The 23,970-nt window shown below is 34.1% G+C and overlaps 1 protein-coding gene across 6 annotated transcripts in view; it reads right to left on the bottom strand.

Annotated features, from left to right (window-relative positions):
- TBCK (TBC1 domain containing kinase) overlaps positions 1–23,970 on the bottom strand; it is a 222,984-nt gene that overhangs the window by 185,220 nt on the left and 13,794 nt on the right. For 5 of the 6 annotated variants that reach the window (XR_005382727.1, XR_005382726.1, XM_038581969.1 and 2 more), the window contains exon 3: positions 19,328–19,400. The exons of the other annotated variant lie outside the window; for it this stretch is intronic. Coding sequence is in view for 3 of the 5 variants with exons in the window: in XM_038581969.1 (XP_038437897.1) it covers positions 19,328–19,400 (73 nt within the window). In the remaining 2 variants the exon portion in view is untranslated. The remainder of the gene's footprint in view (positions 1–19,327; positions 19,401–23,970) is intronic. 6 annotated transcript variants of the gene reach the window in all.

Raw genomic sequence — 23,970 nt, 5'->3', positions numbered from 1 at the left:
GATTCTTTTCAAAATATTACTGTTCATTGACAATGAACTTAGTCGCCAAAGAGCTCTGAAGGAGATGGACAATGAAATTCATGTTATTTTCATGCCTGCTAACACAACTTCCATTCTTTAGCCCATGGATCAAGGAGTAATTTCAACTTCAAGTCCTATTACTTAAGAAATACATTTTGTAAGGCTATAGCTGCCATAGACAGTGATTCCTCTCGTGGATCTGGACAAAGCAAATCGATAATCTTCCAGAATGGATTCACCTCTCTAAATGCCCTTAAGAACATCCCATGCCCCTTCACGGGAAGGGCATGTCAAAATACCAACATGATAAGACATTTGCAAATACCTTCTTCCATTCTGTTGGTTGTCTTTTGGTTTTGTCGACTGTTTCCCTTGCTGTGTAAAAGTTTTTTTTAGCTTCATGAAGTACTAATAGTTCATTTTTCCTTTGTTTCCCTTGCCTTTGGAGACATATCAAGCAAGAAGTTGCTGTGGCTGAGGTCACATAGGTTCTCCTGTGACCTGTGTTCTCCTCTAGCATTTTGATGGATTTCTGTCTCACACTTAGGTCTTTCATCCATTTTGAGTCTATTTTTGTTTATGGTGTAAGGAAATGGCTGTTTCATTCTTTGGCATGTAGCTGTCCAATCTGTCCAGCACCATTTTTTGAAGAGACTGTCCTTCTCCCATTGGATATTTTTTCCTATTTTGGTAAGATTAGTTGATCATAGAGTTGAGGGTCCACTTCTGGGTTCTCTATTCTGTTTCATTGATCTATTTGTCTGTTTTTGTGGCAGTACCATACTGTCTTGATGACTACAGCTTTGTAATAGAGCTTAAAGTCTGGAATTGTGATAGCATCAGCTTTGGTTTTCCTTTTCAACATTCCTTTGACAGACACAGACACATAGACAGACAGGAGGATGGTGAGGATGTGGAGAAAGGAGAACCCTCTTACACTGTTTCATTGGGAATGAATGCAAGCTGGTGCAGCCACTCTGGAAAACACTATGGAGGGTCGTCAAAGAAGTTTAAATGGAGCTACTCTACAACCCAGCAATTACACTACTAGAATTTACCCTAAACATATAAATGTAGGGATGCCTGGGTGGCTCCATGGTTGAACATCTTTGTTTGGCTCAGGTCGTGATCCCAGGGTCCTGGGATTGAATTCTGTAACAGGCTCCCTGCAGGAGCCTGCTTCTCCCTCTGCCTATGTCTCTGCCTCTCTGTCTCTCGTGAATAAATAAAATCTTAAAAAAAAAAACTACACACACACACACAAAAAACTACACAAAAAAGCCCCCACATACAAATGTTTATAGCAACAACTTCCACAATAGCAAAACTATGGAAAGAGCTCAGCTATCCATCAACAGATGAATAGATAAAGAAGATGTTAAATATATATATATATATAATATATATAGTAATATATAGTAAATATATATAGTAAATATATATTATATACAAAATAATATATAATATAGATATGTATTTACAATAGAATATTACTCAGCCATCAAAAAGGAGAAATCTTGCTATTTGCAATGACATGGATGGAACGAGAGGGTATTATGCTAAGCAAATTAAGTCAATCAGAGAAAGACAGTTGTCATATTATTTCAATCATATGTGGAATTTAAGAAACAAAACAGAGGATCACAGGGGAAGAGAGGAAAAAATATCAGAGAGGGAGTCAAACCACAAGAAATTCTTAATCATAGGAAATAAATTGAGGTTTGCTGGAGGAGAAGGGTTAGGGGGATAGGGTAACTGAGTAATAGACATTAAAGAGGGCATGTGATGTAATGAGCACTGGGCATTATATAAGACTGATGAATCATTGACCTCTACCCTGAAATTAATAACACAGTATATGTTAATTGAATTTAAATTTAAATCAATCAGTCAATCAATCAACATGAGTCAGTTTGGAAGAAGTTGATGCCAGCCCTCCTGGATGACTTTGAGGGGTTCAAGATTTCAGTGAAAGAAGTAAATGCAGATGTGGAAATAGCAAGATAACTAGAATTAGAAGTGGAGCCTGAAGGCGTGAATTGCTGCAATCGCATGACGAAACTTAACTGGATGAGGAGTTGCTTCTTATGGAAGAGCAAAGAAATAATCTACTTCTGGTGAAGATTCTGTAAAGATTGTTAAAATGGTAACAAAGCATTTAGAATATTACATAACTAAGTTTATTACATAAACTTTATAAAAGCACTGGCAGAGCTAGAGAGAATTGAAAGAATTCCTACTGTGGGTAAAGTGCTACATGCACTGCATGCTACAGAGAAATCATTCATGAAACAAGGAGTCAATCAATGCAGCAAACGTCATTGTTGTCTTATTTAAAGAAATTGCCACAGCAACCCCAACCTTCAGCAACCATCACCCTCATCAGTCAGCAGCCATCAACATCAAGGCAAGACTCTCTCCACCAGCAAAAAAGATTATGACTTCTAAAAGTTCACATAATAGCATTTTTTAGCAATAGAGTATTTTTAAAGTAAGATTTGCACATTGTTTTTAGACATAATGCTATTGCACTCTTTATCGTATATGGTATAGTTGTAAACATAATGTATATGCACTGGAAACCAAAATATTATTTGACTTGCTGTACTGAGGTGGTCTGGAACCAAATCCACAATACCTCTGAGGTATGCCTGTAGTTGTATGACCAGGAGAAAATTACTTACTAGATGCCTTATAGGGTCATATGCTTCCTCACACAGAAAATGGAGGTAATAGTAATAAATTCCATCATAGAGCTCTTGTAAGAAAGAAATAAGATAATCATTGTAGAGTGCTTAGGACAATGTCTAGAATATAATTATGTTGTTATCATTATTATTTTTGTTTAGTCCTTCCTCTTTGAGGTCCTGAATATTTATAATAAAAATCATTTCTAAAGTAAACTTTGCATTTGTACAAATATTTGTAATAGGTGGCTGAGAAGGCTAAGATGACATAGGAATTCATAAACCCTATGTGTATTCTTTTGTAGTATATGCTGTTTTCATTTCTTCACTCCTAAAATCTTACAAGAGAACCCATTTTGCCAAAAGTATACAGCTGACCTTTGAACAACACAATTTGAATTATGCCTACCCACTTATACAAGGATTTTTTTCGATAAATATAATACAGTACTATTAGTGTATTTTCCTTACAATTTAATAACATTTTCTCCTAACTTACTTTATCATAAGACACAGTATATAATTCATATAACATACAAAATATGTGTTAATAAACTGTTTATGTTACTGATAAGGCTTCTACTCAACAGTAGGCTAATAGTAGTTAACTTTTTGGGGAGTCAAAAGTTATACATGGATTTTTGACTACACAAGGGGTCAGTGCTCCTAACTCCCGAGTTGTTTAGGGTCAACCATACTAAAAAGATTTTGGTTATAATGAAACCATTTTTGCTTGTTTCTTTGTATGCCAAAATAAAAGTGGGTTCTCTGATTTCTGGCTTGATAAAGATGTCAAGAAACAAAGCAATCCCTATAAAATCAGCAAGATAGGCTGATAATTAATTATAGGACTCTGAACTTGGCAATTTAAAGCAGCTTGTTGCCACAAAAGATATTGTGCTTTTGGAATAGCACCTATTAGAAAAGCAGATTCTGGAATACTATTGTTCAAAGAAAGGCCACAGGGATGCCTGGGTGGCTCAGTAGCAGTTGAGCATCTGCTTTCAATTCAGGTTATGATCCCGGGGTCCTGGGATCGAGTCCCACATTGACCTCCCTGTGGAGAGCCTGCTTCTCCCTCTGCCTGTGTCTCTGCCTCTCTCTGTATGTTTCTTGTGAAAAAAAATGAATAAATCTTTAAAAAAACAAAACAAAAAAGAAAGGCCACAGTGAGAAGAGGCCAATTGGAGTCATAATTCACTGTTTATGCTATAGTTGGTCTTGGCTTTTTACATTTGAAGACATTTGTTGTTCTGTAAACCTTAGATAACTCATTAACTAGGATGAATAACTCTAAGGCTATCTATGAAAAGCATGTAGACAGGTAACTAGAACACAGTATGTATTTAATAAATACAAGTGTCACAAGTGTCCCTTCCTTTTTTCTATCCCTTCTGTTCATGAATGATATTAGTAAATGTTTTAATTTAAAAGTGCTCCACTTAGGGGAGGTGGGTGGGTAGATGGGGTAACTGGGTGATGAACATTAAGGAAGGTACTTGTAATGAGCACTGGGTGCAACTGATGAATCACTAAATTCTACCTCTAAAGCTAATCATACACTCTATGTTAATTAAATTGAATTTTAAATAAAAAAAATTTTTTAAGTGCTCCATTTAAATAATTTCTTAAAGTTCCTAAAATTGCTACTAATGTCATTAACTTATTTAACTCCTTATATACTATTTTCTCAGTGTATACTGAATGTGTAGTACAGACTTCTGAAAATGTACAGCTCATTCAGATAGCTCCTAAAAAATTCTGCCAATTAATTATAAACACAGTTTTTCAAATGTAAATTTTAACAAGAGGAAAAGAAAAAGTTATAGGTATAAATACCACACCTACCAACCATAATCTTACTTTCAATTAAAATCAGTTTCTGTTAATAAATTTTTTGGTAGCATTTTTGATATGTCATCTGCTTTTCTAACACCAACAATGATCAAATGACCAAACCATATGACACAAATATTATCTCAGGGCTTTTAAACATTCCTGAAAAAGCCTTTAAGGAAATATTATCGTTAAGACAAAGAAAAAAATGGGCACTGAGTAATGTATAGAATTGCGGACTCAATATGTTGTATACTTGAAACTAATATGATGTATGTTAATTATACTTCAACTAAAAAAAAAGAAAAAGAAAAAGAGTTCTCTCCATCAGGGCAAACATCTGCTTTAAGAAGAAAAGACAAAGAATTAGGGATAGTCTTTCCCCTGTTAGCTTGAAAAGCTTTTAGGTGAACTAGATCTATGCCTCCTGATATTACAGAGAGAGGTCCTCTAACATACTGATGACAGGACCCTCCATCCAGAAATAGCTTCAAGAAAATTGGCCAATTATTGTTTGAAAAGAACTTCTAACTTTTAATTATGCCAAAACTGAAATAGTTTTGGAAGGCACAGTGACATCTAGACCAATAATTTTAAAAAACGCCTTTCGACCTGTTAACTCATTTAGGTATCTGGGGGATAGTTTTGATATTTTGACAAATTCACTGAGTAGACTTGCTCACATTTTAAAATTTTACGGGGGACACATTTGGCTTATTCTATGATAGAGAAAGACATTTAGCAGTTTCTACTTTCAATTTTGTTTTAAAACAAACAAAATTTCTCCCATGTTTTATTTTGCTGTCCAATGGTGCTCAACAAAAGCACTTGTTCAAGAAATTGATCAGATCTAAACTTGCTTTCTGAGAAAAGTTCTATGTTAGCAATTACGACTATAGCATACATCTATGCAAAGATAGGATCATCCTCCATTCAATCAAAATGATTATCTTTGATGAAAACATGAAATATTTTTTTAACTTTTTGAGGAAACTCTATACTGCACCATATACTGGCTGCACCAGTGTATATTCCCACCAACACTATAAGAGGGCTCCTCTTTGTCCATAACCTCACCAACAGCTGTTGTTTTGTTTCTTATGTTGTTGATTTTACCTATTCTGACAGATGTGGGGTGATATCTCATTGTAGTTTTGATTTGTATTTCCTTGATGATGAGTGATGTTGAGCATCTTTTCATGTGTCTGTTAGTCATTTGTATGTCTTCTTTGGAGAGATGTCTGTTCATGTCTTTTGCCCATTTCTTAACTGCATTATTTGTTTTTTGGATGTTGAGTTTAATAAGTTCTTTAAATTTGGAAACTATCCCTTTATCAGATATGTCATTTGCAAATATCTTGTCCCATTCTGTAAGTTGCCTTTTAATTTTGTTGATTGTTTCCTTTGCTGCGCAGAAACTTTTTATTATTTATTTATTTATTTGTTTATTTATTTATATTTTTTGGAAACTTTTTATTTTGATGAAGTTTCAGCAGTTTATATTTGCTTTTATTTCCTGTGCCTCAGGAGACATTTTTAGAAAGAAGCTGCTATGGCTGACTTCTAAGAGGTTACTACCTGTGTTCTCTAGGATTCTTATGGTTTCATGTCCCACATTTAGGCCTTTAATCCATTTCAAATTTATTTTTGTGTATGGTCTAGTTTCATTCTTTAGCAAGCTGCTCTTCAGTTTTCCCAAAACCATTTGTTGAAGACACTGTCTTTTTCCCATTACTCTTTCTTGCTTTGTCAAGGATTAATTAACCATATAATTGTGGTTTATTTCTGGGCTTTCTACTCTGATCCATTGATCTATGTGTCTATTTTTATATTAGTACCATACAGCTTTGATCACTACAGCTTTTTGATATAAGTACCCTATAATCCAGCAATTGTACTACTAGGTATTTATCCAAAGAATACAAAAATAGTCATTCAAGGGATACATGAACCCTAATGTTTATAGCAGCATTATCTATAATAGTCCAAACTATGGAAAGAGCCCAAGATACACACACACACACACACACACACTCACACACACACACAAATATTACTGAGCCATAAAAAAGAATGAAATCTTGCCATTTACATGATGTGGATGGAGCTAGACAGTATAAGTGAAGTTGGTCAGAGAAAGACAACTACCATATGATTTCACTCATATGTGTAATTTAAGAAACAAAACAAATGAGCAAAGAGGAAAGAGAGAGAGAGGCAAACCAGGGAACAAACTCTTAACTATAGAGAACAAACTAATGGTTACCAGAGGGGAGATGGGTGGGTGGATGGTGGAACAGGTGAGAGGATTAAGAAGTGTACTTGTTATGATGAGCACCAGGTGTTGTATGGAAATATTGAATCATTATATTGTATACCTGAAATTAATATTATACTGTGTATTAATTGGAATTTAAATAAAAACAAACAAAAACATTAAAGAAGTATTTATCTACAATAAATAACTTAAATAACTTCATATCAAAACAAACAACCCAATTAAAAAAAAGGGCAGAGGACTTGAATAGACATTTTTTCAAAGAAGACCTACAAATGGCCAAGAGACACATGAAATGGTATGCAAAATCACTCATCATCAGGGAAATGCAAATCAAAACCACAAAGAGATACTACTTCATACCTGTCAGATTGGCTATTTTTAAACAAAAAACAAAAAATAGCAAGTGGTGTCAAAGATATGGAGGAAAGGGAACCTTCATACAATACTGTTGGGAATGTAAATTAGTTTTACCACTGTGGAAAACAGTATGGAATTACTCAATTAATAGTAAAACTACCAATGATCCAGCAATTCCACTTGTGGTATTTATCTAAAGAAAATGAAAATATGTATTGAAAGAGATATATACACCCCTATGTTCACTGCAGCATTATTTACAATTGCCAAGATAGGAAGCAGCCTAAGTGTCCATCCACAGATAAATAGACAAAAAAGATGTAGTATATACACACACACACACACACCAGAATATTATTCAGCCATAAAAAAGAATAAAATCTTGCCATTTGTCACAACATGGATGGACAACATGAAGGGTATTATGCTAAGTAAAATAAGTCAGAGAAAAACAAATACAGCATTATTTGTATTTCAATATAAAAAACAAAACAAATGTACAAACAAAACAGAAACAGACTCATAGGTACAGGAAATAAACTACTGGTTACCAGAGCAGGGAGGGGTTTAGGGTTGAGTGAAAGAAATGATGAGAATTAAGAGCAACAAACTTCTAGTTATAAAATAAATAGGTCATGGGAATGAAAAGTACAGCATTGGGAATACAGTCAATACTATGATAATAGCTTTGTATGGTGGCAGAAGTTAACTAGACTAATGGTGAGGATGACATTATAAGCATACAAATATCAACACCTGAAACTAATAGGACATTGTTAATTATACTTCAATAAACAGAAAGTATGATCCTCAAAAACAATGGCTTTATCATTTTTCCAACTACCTCATCTCAGATGACCATTAGATAGAACTTGTTGAGTCACTTTTTCTATAGCACCAGCCCTCAATTTGGTGATTTCTGGCACTCTGTTTACCTAAAACAGTTTCCCAAATTCTAGGAAATATAGGCTGGTAAATCTGCCCTAGGCCTCAAAACTATTCAAACACTATATTATTTGATTACTCTCTACCTCACTGGATCACCTGATCTTCCAAGAGGGAAAGTTCTTCTAATACACTTAGGAAAAAAAGTTAGATGCTAAGTAGTATGGGTGATTTACTGCTAAATAACCAACATATTCTAACATCTTATTGCCGATACTTTTATATTGGCTTTGTTTCCTGTTACTCACTTATTAATTCAAAGAGTTCTTTTGTAAGTGCTGTAGTATTTTCTACACAACCACAACATCATTGAATAGAAATAGATCTACAACTTTTCCTTCTCCTCCTCTTTCTCCTCTTCTTATTCTTCTTCCTCTACTTCTCCTCCTTCTTAAAATATTTATGCCTTATATTTTTTCTTGAACTATTTCATGCTTGTATTTTTATATTATATGCCTATGCTATTTGCAGTTTTGTATACTAGCTGCAAATAATTGGAAAACAAAATATAATTTTATGTAAAATTGTATCAAAACATAAGATACTTAGGGATAAGTTTAAAAGAACAGCAAAAACTCTACATTCTAAACTATTAAATATTGCTGAGAGAAATTAAGGTAGACTTAAAACTTTGGAGAGAAACAACATGTTCATTTACTGGAAGTCTCAAAAGTAAGATTTCAGTAGTTGCCAAATTGGTCCATTGATGCAATATAATCCCAATCAGAATACCAACAGACCCTATTAAAAACTGGGAAGTTTATAAAATTTACATGAAAATGTAAAAAACCAAGGATCACTAAAGACTAAAGCCATCTTGAAACAAAACAACAAAGTTGGAAAACTTGTATTTTCAGACTTCAATATTTACTATAAAGCTAGAGTAATAAAGACAGTATGGTGCTCACATAAGAATAGAAAATGATAAATAAAACAAAGTAGAAGGCCCAGAAACAGACCTATATTTACATGGCCATTTAATTTTTAATAAAAGCATCAAAGCAATTTAATGGAAAAAGGAAAGTCTTTTAAACAAATAGAGCTAGAACAACTGGATATCCATATGGCAAAAACAGAGTTAAATACCACATACAGATATTAAATTGAGAGAGATCAGAGATTCAATATGAATTTTAAAGCTATAATGCTAATAGAAGAAAACATATGAGAATATCTTCATGACTGGGGAGAAGCAAAGATTTCTGAAAAAAGATAAATGGTAATAACCAGAAAAGAAAAACTGGATACATTAGCCTTCATCATAAATAACTTCTGCTCATCAAGCTATACATTTAAAAAATAACTAGGCAATGCAGACTGGCAGAAATATTTGTTTTTGTTTTCAATGATTTTATTTATTTATTCATGAGAGACAAAGAGAAAGAGAGAGAGGCAGAGACACAGGTAGAGGGAGAAGCAGATTCCATGCAGGAAGCCCGATGGGGAACTCGATCCTAGGACTCCAGGATCACTCCCTGGGCTGAAGGCAGGCGCTAAACTGCTGAGCCACCCAGGCATCCCTGGCAGAAATATCTGTAAAAATATATTGTAAAAAGTACATGTATGGAGAATATAGAGATTATAAATTAATGCCTATAAGTCAATAATAAAAAGACAAATGATCTACTTAAAATGGGACCAAAAGACTGATCAGATATGTATGTCATGAGATGAATGCCCAATGAATACATGAAAAGCACCCAACATGTTTAGTCATCATGGAAACGCAAATTAAATCTACAATAAGATCTATTTTATATTCATTACAATGGCTAAGAGTCAAAGAATAAAAACACTAACTGCTGGCAAGGATATGGAGGAACTATAACTCTCATCCATTGTTATTAGGAATGTAAAAGGTACAATACTTTAGATAAAAGTCTAGTGATTTCTAACAAGAACAATCATATATGTATACCCTATAAGCCATCAATTTTATTGCTACATATTTATCCAGGGATAAGAAAAAATTTGCTTACAAAAAGAGACTTCTAGGAACATTTACAACAACTTCAGTTGAAAAAACCAAAAACCTGGAGATACCTCAAGAGTTCATAAACAGAACTAAACAAACTGTGGCATATTCATAAGCTGGAATACAGCAATAAAAAGAAATAGATTGTAATACATGAAAATATGTTAGGATGTGTGAAAGAAGCCTTATATAAAAGGGTATATACTGTATAATTATAATTATATAAAGTGCTAGGAAAAAACTAATCTAGGGCAAAGAAATCGGAAAACTGGTTGTCTCTGGGAGTTGTGTTGAACAGGAAAGATTTACTGGGAAGGGGTTATGAGAGGAATTTCTAGGATGATGGTGGTGATCTAATCTTGATGTGTATTTGGGTTACACAGGTATATACATTTGTCAAAATTCATCAAATGATATACAAGTTTTTGTACTTTCACTGAATGTAAAGTTTACTTAAAAAGAAAACAAACACATATTAGATTCTAGTTAATGATATATGTGCTCAAAGATTTAATACGGAAGTGCACTCATTATCTGCAACTCACCTTGAAATGCATCAAAATAATAAGATAATAAGCAGATTGTAGCATGGATAGATATGTGATAAAGCAAAAACTGGCCAAATGTTAATTGTAGAATATAGGTATATTTCATAATTCTTTCAACTTTGTACTGTTTCGAATTTTTTTTTTTAAAGATTTTACTTATTCTGAGAGACGGACAGAAAGAGGCAGAAACATAGGCAGAGGGAGAAGCAGGCTCCCCTCAGGGAGCCCGATGCTGGACTTGATCCCAGGATCCCAGGATCACACCCTGAGCCAAATGCAGATGCTCATCCACTGAGCGACTCAGGTGCCCCTTGAAATTTTTTATAATATAATGCCAGCCAAGAAAATAATTAAAGTGATATAAAGATATTTTTAGATAATCACAATTTGTGAGAATTTGTCCACATTGGAGATGCACTAAACAACATTTTAAAGAAAGTTTTTCAGGCTGAAGCAAAATAATACCAAATGAAAACCTGGATCAAACAAAGAAATAAAGAGCTCAGGAAATGGTAAATATATGGTTAAATGTAAAATAATTTTTCCTCATTTCTCAAGGTCTTAAAGATATCTTTTACAGTGAAAAACGATAATAATGCATAGTCATATTTATAATACATGCAAAAGTAACTATAAATTGCACAATGAATGATAATAATATCTACAGGATGGGAGGAAGGTGAACTGAAGCATATTATCTAAGATTCCTACCTTATATGTGAATTGGCATATTAATTCATGGAAGTTGGATAAATTAAGGATATATAGTGTAATCATATATATTATACCACAATCATATATATTATATACATACAAAAACAAGCAAGACAAAATAAAATAGTAAAAACCCTCTGAACCACTGACTCCAAGCACTTCTTTAATAGTAGTTCTTTTATGAGTTGACACCTTATAATTTATCAACTCAACAGTTTCTGCTTTTCAAATATTTCCATATAGGAAATTGTACTTACTAATTTCATCACTGTTTTGTTGCTCTTTTGTCTTTTACGAGTGTAGATAATACCACAGCATAAAATTAAAAGTGATCCCTTGAAATCAGTGCAATTGCTAAGTTGAGTTAGTTTACTAAAGAGTTCTCTTCTCACTTACTGAAGGAAATAATTTGTTTATTAGGGGGCAAAACAATGAATAAATGAAAAAAAAATGCTATACCAGTTGGCCGTTGAGGTTATACACAGGTGACTTCTAAATAGAAAGTTTTCATAGGTACAAATGATTTCCCCACACAGCCGACTTCTATCATCTCTCAGATGATTCCTAAATTCTCACTGCTATTTAAAAAAACAATCTTTCAAAAGTATATAATTTCTTACCTCAGTTGTAAAATTAGGATATGCAGATATTTCACCTTTTCTTTCCAAGGTGTTAAAATAAAGCTTAAAAACTACTACTTTTCATTCCTTTTCACAATGACCCCATCCCTTTAAAACAAAGCATAGAAGAAATATATCTTCCTCCACCAGTTATTTAACTTCTTATATCAGATAATTGCAAATTGGCTGTTCAATGGCTAAATTTAGCCCATTATTTTGTTTTGTGTGGATTGTGATGTTTTAAATTTTTTTAATTACTTGAAAATGTTTAAAATTGAAAGCTAGTACCACACTGATGAATGAAAAAAAAAAAAGTCTTTACACAAACCCAACTGAACAAGAACAGCAAGTATTAGTTTACAAAGTCATAACATATTTCACAAATTGCTGGAAGTGGCTATAAAATCTGTTTTAATACCTCTTCAAAAATGAATCTCATTAGTCTCTTTGTGTATTCCCTCAAAGTGCCTATTTTCCTGACTGGCCTTTTGTGGCCTCCTGGGAACTGTGCTCTTGGAAATGTTCTGATAAGAGTGTTTTGCCCATTTGAGGCTCTGAACTACTCTAGTTTATCTAGAGATAGTTTTTATAAACAATATAATTTATGTGGAACACTTGCTTTCCTTTCGAGGTCTAAAGCATCATTAACTGCAGTCAATCACAGAGGCACTATGTGCCTTTGTGGCGAAACCCTAATAATTTAACTTCTTATATCAGATAATTGCAAGACTCAGACAAGCTTTTCTAATGGGCAACACTTGGCACATGTTGTCACAACTTGTTGCTTTTGCAATTAAGTACATCCTCTACAACTCTCCCGGAGAGGAGTCCGGAAAGCTTGTGGCTGCTTTCCTTCATTCTTTGCCCCTTTATTTTCCCTTTATTGATTTTGTTTTGTCTCCTTTTGCTATAAAAAAAAAAATTAGTGTAACCATTGAGTATATGACTTTCGAGTTCTGTGAGTGCTTCCAGTGAATCAGTGAAACTGGGAATGGTCTTGGTGATCCCTGACACACCACAGTTCCCACCATCTCAGCCACAATAACTTACTAATATAGAAAAGAACACCAAATATCATACTTCCTAAAGACTATAAAATTTTCCCTAATAACCAAACTATGTTAGGGAGAATTTTAAGATGGTCCCCAAGATCCTTGCTCCCTGATATATACCCTGTATAACCCCTAAGGCTATGAATATGATGGACTTTACTCTTATGATCAAGCTGTTACATGGCACAGTTGACTTTAAAAAAGGGAGATTGTTTGGGTGAGCCTGACCTTATCATATGAATCCTTGGAATCTGGATCTAGAGATTAGAGACAGAGGAAATATGAAACATTCTAGGCATGAGTGAGATGTGATGAGGGAGATTCTCCATTGCTGACTTTGGAGATGAAGAGGGCCACATGACAAGGAGTGCAGATGGCTTCCAGAAGCTGAGAGCAGCCTCTGGTTGATAGCAATCAAGGAAATAGGGACATCAGTCCTATCATAGGAAGGACCTGGATTCTGTTAATATCCTAAAATGAGTTTAGAAGTAGATTCTTCTCCAGAAGAATTCCCCCCAGAACCACGAGAAAGGAAATGAACAATTTGTTTATTCATTCTATGTTTAAAAAATATTTCCAAGAAAATAATAAACAAATCACCAAGATAACATTTACATCAGACTATCCAACCAAAACTCATCTGCTGGGAAATAAAATTATGGCACATGATTAAAAGGAAAATAATAGGGAAATATAGTTTGAACTGTATGACTAAACTAAAAGCATAATCAGTTCATTCAATTGTTTATTTACAACACTTTAACTATATGCAAACTCCTATGCTGATAATTTTAGGAGACAGAAAAATTTAAAAATTATAGTATGCATGTTAAAAATTGTATGGTTGGTTAGGGAAGGCAAATCATAGCTTCCTTAATTTTAAAATTACAAGCAAACAATTATTTTTATTTATTTATTTGAAAGAGAGAAAGCGGACACACATGCAAGTGTGAGTAGGGGGAGAGGCTGAGACAGAGAGGAAATCTAAAGCAGACTCCCCATTGAGTGTGGAGCCAGATGTGGGGTTATCTCACAACCCTGAGACTGTGACCTGAGCTGAAACCAAGAGTGGATGCTCAACAAACTGAGCTATGCAGGTGCCCCTGTAGACAATTAAATTATAAGCTAAAAGGGAGAAGGCATCTTACAACTGGAGAGATACAATGTAATAAAGAAATTTGGAGTAGGAAAATAAAATTTTTGCTTTGGTTTAGTGGTATGGTATAGAGATGGAGGTAAGTGAGCAACTTAAAAAAGTGCTATACATCATGACAAAGATTGGAGATATACTTTTAGATAAAAAGACAGCTCTTCATGTTGTATTTCGATTGTCTGGCACTCCGTCTTCTCAACGATCTATGGGTAACAATAAAAACTACTGGCATAATTCAGACAATATTTCAAAATAGTTTAGAGAGTTCGATTGAAGTCAGATCAAATGCCTATAAAATGCACTCCCCCCCAACCCCGCCCCACACACAAATGGAGAGCCACCTAATGTTTTATAGCAGGAAATGGACTGATTTTTAAAAATAATACAGCAGCAGAAAGTAGTAACAGTATACTAACGACTAATGGCAGGAAGACCAGTTAGGAGAATGTTGTCATGAGATTGTCAAGCAGTTTGTTAGTGAAGGCCTGAACCAAAGAATGCAAAAGCAGTAGAGATGTGGGAAATACCACCAAGGTTGTATTAAAGATACAGGACGGTTGATATTATATAGAGTACAGGTGATGGAGAAAGCAAAAGATAGCTGCAAGATTCCAAGCCTGAGTGAAGAGCATTTTTAGCATTATTTTCCATCCTTAAACAAAACAAGTAAAATAGGAAGAAAAATATACATCAGTTATATAAATCTCTAAGTTACTTGACTACACTATAATGATTTCAAATGAATTTTGAAACTAGGGGCCTTGAAAGAAAAAAAAAATGTATGAAAGCCTGAACTTCCACTGTCAGGTTATTTCTGAAAATAAGAATATCTACTATCCATTTCTCATGACTGTGACCTGTGGCTCATTATCCATCTGTAGACTGTACTCTAGAATATGTCCAAAATTCTTTGTGGAGTATCTAATTCAGTGAGTAGACAATCTTTTAATAGGGGCAAATAAAACTTACTCATCCGAGTAAGTCTGATCATGTTTTCCATCAAGCTAGGGAACAGCTGCAGACATAGCCTGCTTCCCATCAAAGTCTCCATGTATAACCATGTATAACCTCTGCTATGCTGATGGTTCTCTGGTAAATTTTCAAAACCATAACCCTAAAAACATATGACAAACATTTTATTAAAGAAACATGCCTGCACTACTCACCCTGCCTTCACTTGCAAATTTAAGGACAATGCAGAAACTTTACTCCAAGTGCCAAAACACTGCTGAATATCTGTCTATGAACTACACTTGCTGACACTGTTACAGATTAAGCAAAAGTACATGCTCTGAATAACACTAACACAAAAGGGAAATACTTTCCAAATAGCACCTAGTGTTAAAAGGCAAACCATTTCCTCATGCTTGCTTTAATAGAAGTGATGAAGGTATGTCTCTCTTTTTTAACATTCTCGGAAAATATTTCAGAAAGAAGTTGAGACTTAAGTTTCCCCACTTTTCAGTATCTTGAATATGGCTTTAGGGTAGCAATTAAATAGATTCACAGGCACCAAATATGAGATGACTTCAAACAAACCTTCCAAATGCTGTACTTTGTTTCTTGAAACCTACTGGTTATAGGAGTTTAATTGAATTCTATGCTTCTATGTTTCCAACAAATAATTTTGATCATTTAACTGAAACTGGAGAGAAATATTGGCAAGATCAAACTCTGGCACAAGTAATATATAAAAGCCACTGAAGAGAGAGCAGCATTCTCCAAAGATTAACTCTTCATATTCAAGCTTGAATAAACTATAATGAAAATGGTGAGTTTTCTCTTTCAAACCAGATCAGCAAACTATCTGTACAAATAATAGTATTTTATAAGAGACTGACTTGATAAATACCTCCAGGTCATAGCACAAAATCATTATTTTCTATTTGGATAACATGAACTCTTAAAAAGAGTTTTAGAGCCATTAAAATGATAGGGAAAAAAAGGATACTTGATTTTGTAGTAGGATCTTAAACCTCAAGATAGTCTGAATATATTTGTAATATGAATTACTACTATGATGTTTTAGTCCAAAATTGCTTAGTTCAATGATATTCAATGTGTTATGAAAAAAAAGTGAGTAAATTGGCATTAGGTGCTTCACTCAAAGTTTCTAGTTTTCATTTTCCTACTCCCCATGTCACTAATTTTACAAGAGTTAAATTTTTCTTCAAAATATAAATCTGTAAGATACATACCTTGGATGATGTTTAAGTTTAGACAATGAACTGCAAATAACTACCAGACAACTGGCAGCTTACAGTTTTACAACAGTTAGAGACAGATGGACAAGTGAAAACCATGGTCTCAAATTGCAAGCCCATCTAAGCAGATTTCCTGTTTATTTTGTATCAGCCTCTCTTACAGGTGCAGGGTGCTTACTTCTGGCAGTATGGGAAATTTATATGATTTGTAAGCCATCAGAACATCTCACTTTCCGTAAACAGGTTATAGAATTAATTAAAATTGCAGCACAGCAACTCTGCACATGAAATCTGTTCTGTTACTAGTGACAAATGTAATCCAAATATGTGGAAAGTCAAATGGTTTTCAACAAAGCTAGTTTAGATGGATGGATCAGATAACAACTTGGATCTGAACCTGACAGAATCATGTCTACTCAAAGGCAGTAAATGCTGAATGTTATATTCTAAAATGAATGAAGAAAATACTGAATTTTAGTCTGTTATGAGAATGATTAGAAAATAGTACTTACAAAATGTTTAAATATATCTTACTTGAAGAAGTTACAAAGATCCATAAAAACTACTGTATGTTCTATGGAAAAGACTATTAGAAATATAAATGGCACGAAAGACAATATGAAACCTGCATTTAATCCAATCCTACTCCTATTTATCTATCTACCCAACGAATATGCTTCCATCTGTAACATTTTGTCCTCATGAAGACACATAGAAAGGCATTAAAGAAAGGTGGCTTCTTTATACCTTCATATTATTCAAACTACTATCAGGGTCATCGGATTTATCTCTAAAACAAAATAGAGGATGATGAACACAGAAAAGTAAAACTTTCCACAAGCTTCTGGATTTAATCTTATTGGCAAAGCAGTATCAATTGTATTCTTATATAGTAAAGTAAAAAAAGTAAAAGGAAAAGTAAAAAAAAAAAAAAAGTAAAAGTAAAGAATGAGGTAAAATTATGAACATGGAAATTTGTCTTCTGAGTCTCCAGCTTTTTCTCTTCTGTCTCAGTTTTTTTAGTAAGCAAAGGAAGGACAAGTATGGGCAGAGAGGGAAATTTCAAGATCAGAAGGAACATTCTATGGTTACTATCACCCTGATGACCAGAGAACTACTCTAGTTGTAGCTTATAGGATCCTCTAGAATGGCTGGGAGCACAAGCCCAAGGATAACATCAATTTTCAGAATGTAGATCAATTCTGATCTCAGTAAAGCCATGTCTATGAAGACCATATTCTACCTTTAGTACTTCTGGATATTCCCTTAATTCTCTACCTTCTCTTCATAGTACAAACATCTTCCTTTCTTCTGTCTCAACTAGCCTAAACCAATACCAAATAATTTTAAGAACTTTATTTTTCAATTAGTGTTCATTGTTGGCTAGTATTTCACTCCCATTTTTGTTTGTTGTTTTTAAAGTACTTGTATGATCTCTAAGACTTCTGTGATAGCCTGCCTGTAAGGTGATCCCCAATAAATGCTGACTTCTGAGATTCACATTCTTATGTAGTCCTCTGCCACAGTCACAAAATGCACTGAAGCTTCCACTTTGTTTTCTTTTCTCTCTTAGATTGCTCACTCTGAGACAAGCCAATCCCATGTTGTAAGGATACACAAGAGACCAGTGGAAAGACCCGCAGATGGGGAAGAATTAAAGATTAATGTCAAAAACTGGCACCAAATGAGTGTGCTATCTTATTAGATCACCCAGCCTGTCAAGCTTTCAGATGACTACAGAACCATTTGAGTACAACCTCATGAGATCCTGAGTTAAAACCACCTAGCTAATTCATTCCTGAATTCATTCATTCTTGACCCAGAGAAATTGCATGAAATGATAAATGTTTTTAAACCACTAAGTGGTGAAGTAATGGTTAAGCAGTACAACTAATTCATACTATTTCTTCTTATTGAAAGAAAGAAATACAAATAGGTATGCCATTGGATCGAGCACCTTCATTAACAATATTGTTGCTATATGAGGGATTTAGAACTCAAGCCAAATAAATAAGGAAAAAGGTTTTTTTTTTTTTATTGAGGCATAATTCACATAGGTGAAATGCACTGCACACATCTGATGTGTATATTTCAGTGAATTTTGAGAAGTTTAAAAAAATTTTTTTTGAGAAGTTTTGCAAGAACATGTACCAGACAAGTAATACCTTGATCATGATGTAAAAAGTTTCCATTGCTCCAGATAGTTTCCTCAAGACTATTTTGAATCAGTTCTTTTATTATCACTTCCCCTAACCAGAGTTGAGTACTGTTTTTATATTTATCACCATAAATTTTGATCATTCTAGAACTTAACATAAACTTTCGTTATTCATTAAAGGGATATTTTTCATGATTTTTAGTTAGTTTCACAAAATGTGTAAAGAAATCATTTAGTAGTATATTCGTATCATATATACCACATACTCTTCTTGCCAAGAATGCCTGAGACAGAAAGTAAAGTTCCTGAGTCAATGAAATAATTGAATTTAAACTATATCATTAGATTCCACCCAAGCTATGATTATTATTTCTCTCTACTCTTCAACATGGCCTTTCCTTAACACAGTTCATTGTGTTCCTAAGAATACCAGCATAGTAGTTATTAGATACCACTCCCAGAAAAATACTCTTAATCTCAGCTAGAGAAATGCTTAGTACTAAAAACATTTCAAATTTTCATATATATCATCTCTTTAGGAATTCTTTTTATCAAGTACTTTGGAGAACTCCTACCTCACAAAAACTGAATGCTGGACAATGTCAATTTTGGATATCTTTGGGGCCTGTGCATTAAATTTCCCAAAATAAAAATTTGCACCTGGATTTTATCATTAAACAAGTAACAGAAGAAACGAAAACTCTACCGTTTCTTGTTACATCTTTTTGTTTGCCAATTTCTGCTTTTCATTTAATTGTCCTGATATTACACAGTACCTCACGGGTTTCCTTTCTCGAAGCAAGTCTTCTAGACTCCGTTCACAGTGTTCAGCTACCACCACCAGTCTTTCTGAGTAAAACAAAGCAAATCCACTTTATATCTGATTAACAAAACATTTAATAACAAAATAATATAGTTCATTAAAAATACAGTATTAGTAGTACTGTAAGAGTTTTTCAAACTCTATGTTAACTACATAATTGTCAAATCTATATAACACAATAAATGTGTAATAAAACAACACATTAAATAAGAATTTCATGTCATCTTGTGTTTTTGTCTAGAGTTTCTCCCATGTGCATCAGGAAAAACAGATGGAAAGTTTTACCTTCGGAAGAAAGGAGTAACCCTTCTGACACAGATTAGGAAAAGGAAAAGCTTGGATGAAGATATAAAGAAATTTTGAAGCGAAGAGGAAATTGGGAGCTAGGGACAAATTGTTTTGGCAGTCTGGTTCAAACACAAGGTTTTGCAACTGAGTTCAGAAACCTGAGAAAAGTAGAAATGTTCTGAATCATGACTATGAAGAAAGAACAGAAAATTGATTTGGGATTATTTGTAACATCATGGGACCTGCTGAGATTAAGTAATAATATAAAATTTTGGTGGGCATCACCAATATCATGATGTAACTTTTATTTTCCAACAGATTAAAGAATAAGATAGGATAGTTCTGAAGATCAAACCATACATTTCTTTTTTCTCATCAGTTATCCTTAATGACTAACACATTGTCTTTTTTTTGTTTTGTTTTTTAATGAATGCATGTATGAGGAGTGAGAGAAAGTACAACTGGGCCTCCAAGTGGTTGGGAATCTGACAAGGTTATTTCAGGAGAGATCAAGGGTCTAAAAGAAATTGGAGTTCTGTGAATATCTATGCAAAATGGGTTTTAAGTTAGATAAGGAAGAAGGTTTACACAAAATATAGATGGCAGACTAGGATGAAACAAAGAAGTAAGAATGCAAAATGGTTGGGAATATGATCACTGCGAAGAGTTTTGATGAAAATGAAAAGTAGGAAAGGTAGAAAAGGCCAGAGAGCAGAAGATGGAAAAGGAGAATTCCAGAGCAGGGATCCAGCAAAAGGGATAGCTATCAGTAACTACTAAATCAAGGTATAGTCTTGCATGTGGGAGCAGAGATGAAGGACAATGGTACACAGGTGATCATGTAAGGTATGAGGGCAGTATATTGCATGGGTCAAATTTTGGAAGCTTGAAGCTGTGAAGTGGTAGCATTATACAGAATGATCTGAAACAGAAAAATTAAAAATGCTTTAAATGAAACTGAAAGACTCCAAGTGATCTAAACAGGAACTTAAAGGAAATTAAATTTAGAAGAACACTTAATTGGGGGGGGTGGGGGAAGAGAGTAAAAAAGAAAATCAGTTCAATAAAGAAAAAAAGCACACAAATTGGAACTTGAAGCAATTGAGTACAACTATAAAGTTCTCAGAGGAAAAAGCAAATACAATCAGAAAACCAAATGGGAAACTGCTGCATTCCTTCACTTTTATCTTACAACATTTAGTCAGTTTTCCTAACTGGCTGCTTCTCCTCCGTCTCCTCTGTACAATGGCACTTCTTCTACCCAAACAGAATGCTTCTAGTTCCTCCACCTTTGATTCTGTTCTTTGTACTGTGTTTTCTCATTTATTCCCAAGGCTGAAAATCTGCAAATTTTATTCCAAGTCCAGAACTCTCTTCTGCATTCCAGTCTTTTATAGATAATTTTTTGCCTTGATATAAAAGTCGCCTCAAACTAGATAACTCAAACTGAACTTACACTTTGCTCTCCAAGCCTGTTCTTGAGTGCTATTTCAGACCATCCTGCCAGCTGCTCTGGCTAGAAACTTAGGAGTAATCTACCTTTCTCAAAAAAAAAAAAAAAAGTCCCACTATTCCTATCTCCCAAATGCTTCCAGAATCTGTAGTTTGCTCCACTCACCACAAAGTGGGTCCAAGTCAGTATCATCTAAATATTAGATGAGAGTACAATGTGCCCTAATTGATCTCACATTAATTCTTATTACCCTCCATTATATTTTCACACTAAAGTCTACGTGATAAAATAATAATAGTAAATCTGAGTACCATAACTCCCTCTCTAGCTTCATCTTTTGTTACTTTGGTTTATCAACTTCCGTTCCCCCCGCTGCATCTTGCTGAAGGTACCAGCACATGTGTTCCCATTGCCTGAAATGATCTTCCCCATTCGCCTCATGATAGGAGCTCATGATAGGAGCCAACTCCTATCATGAAACACAGTGGTTAAGAGTGGACTCTTCTGTTTAAGCTCAAATACCAGGTTTGACCTCATTAGCTATGTGACCTTGAAGAAGTCAGCTATCTTTCTATGCCACAGCTTCCTCTTTAAAATGAGGGAAACAATAGCGTCTATCTCACAGAGTTGTTAGATTGAAGTAAGTTAATACATAATAAGGATCAACAACAGTACCTGGTGGGGCGCCTGGGTGGCTCTGTGGTTGAGTGCCTGCCTTTTGGCTCAGGCTGTGATCCACGGGTCCCAGGATTGAGTCCCACATCAGGCTCCTTGCCCGGAACCCGCTTCTCCCTCTGCCTATGTCTCTGCCTCTCTCTGTGTCCCTCATGAATAAATAAATAATATCTTTTTTAAAAAAATAGCGTCTGGCACGTAACACTCACAATCTAAGTATTTCCAATCATTATTATTCATTCTTAGTTAAATATGACTTCCTTAAGGAACTGCTTTACTGGTGCCCCCCAAATCAATTTGCTCCTCCTGTAATATAATATATTCTACACTGTATTTTTCTTCAGCGGCACTTATTTCAACTCCAAGGATTTGTATACGTTTTTATTTAATGTCTTTTTTCTCCACTACATAATATGTTTCATGATGGCAGGAACATGCTGGTCTTATTCCAAATGTATCACCAGTATCTAGAACTGGCACCTCAAACATACAAGTATCTAATCTAAAAATACTTGTTAAATAAACTTGAGCAAAAGCACAATGTAGTTATTAGAAATGAGTAAGAGTCTTATATGATCTAAGTCATTATCTAAATAGAGATCTGTTGGGACACCTGGGTTGCTCAGTGGTTGAGCATCTGCCTTTGGCTCAGGGCATGATCCTGGAGTCCTGGGATCAAGTCCCACATCAGGCTTCCTTCATGGAGCCTGCTTCTCTCTCTGCCTGTGTCTCTGCCTTTCTCTCTGTGTCTCTGATGAATAAATAAATAAAATCTTAAAAATAAATAAATAAATAAATAAATAAATAAATAAATAAATAAAGATCTATCCTGTGTAGAAAATTATACGCCTGCATTGTAAACTAGGCATAATAATACCTCAATAGTGTTAATTATAAAAAACATCACAATTTGTTAAAATGTGCAAGTTCCATTAGTTTATAAATCTAAGTTGGATAATAAGTCTCCATATCCATGAGAGACTTCCAAAGTGTTTGGCACTAGCCTAATTTGTCAGGCTTAAAATAATTTAGAAAAAAAAATTGTCAGGCTTCTTCTGGAAACTCCTTCAAAACATCATCAACCAGAGATTGCCAAAGCTTCAGGATTCTATGGAACTTTGAACCATTATTTTAATACAGCAGAGACCTAATCCTTGGCAGAATATCAAAGTTTCTCCCAGAGGTAATGGAATGTATACCAAAACAATGTTTCTAATATGAACCATTTTTTCAAGAAATCATTAGAGAGTCTTCATCCTGAAACTCTGGACCACTGTTTGAAAATAACTTCTGTTTGTTATAAAAACAATATAGTTTCACAGAATAAAATATGACAAAAATATCTGGGAATCATAATGTGCCAAATATAAGTCAGCAATGTAGTGGCATTATTTATAAAAAACAAATGTGACACTAAGATGAACTTTAAAGAGTAGAAGATGCAAGAACTGTGAAATAATCTTTCTTCTTACAAATATTTGATGAACGCAAGTATCACTGTGGTGCAAATACAGCCTGCACTGTATCTCTTAAGTCACTGCTAAGAAACTGAAGAGAGTACAATATTAAGCAAGAAAGACAATAAAGGAGTTGAATCAGGAGAGGGACTAAAAGAAAGATTTAAATTAATTTTTTTTAATTTAAGAGAAAGATTAATGGTGAGTATGTTAAATGAAGGTTATTAGAATACAGTTACTGCATCATTCTTTTATTATTCACAATAAAAACAGACTGGTTCAGCAGGTTTAAAATATTTTAAAAATATTTATTTATTTATTTATTTTTATTTATTTATTTATTTATATTTATTTATTTATGATAGTCACACAGAGAGAGAGAGAGGCAGAGACACAGGCAGAGGGAGAAGCAAGCTCCATGCACCGGGAGCCCGACGTGGGATTCGATCCCGGGTCTCCAGGATTGCGCCCTGGGCCAAAGGTAGGTGCCAAACCGCTGCACCACCCAGGGATCCCTAAAAAAATATTTATATAGTAAAACTGACAAATATAAATTGTGCTTAGATTTTAATTAAATTAAAATTTATTAAATTAAAGTAACAATATTGTTACTAGGTCATCGTGATGGTTAGTTTTACGAGTCAATATGACTAGGCTGGAGTTTTCAGTTATTCAAACACTAATCTAGGTGCTACTGTAAAAGTATATTGTTATAAATGATCA

The sequence above is a fragment of the Canis lupus genome, chromosome 32 (assembly GCF_011100685.1).
Source record: "Canis lupus familiaris isolate Mischka breed German Shepherd chromosome 32, alternate assembly UU_Cfam_GSD_1.0, whole genome shotgun sequence".
Classification (NCBI taxonomy): domain Eukaryota; kingdom Metazoa; phylum Chordata; class Mammalia; order Carnivora; family Canidae; genus Canis; species Canis lupus.
This window is presented reverse-complemented; position numbering and strand designations above follow the sequence as displayed.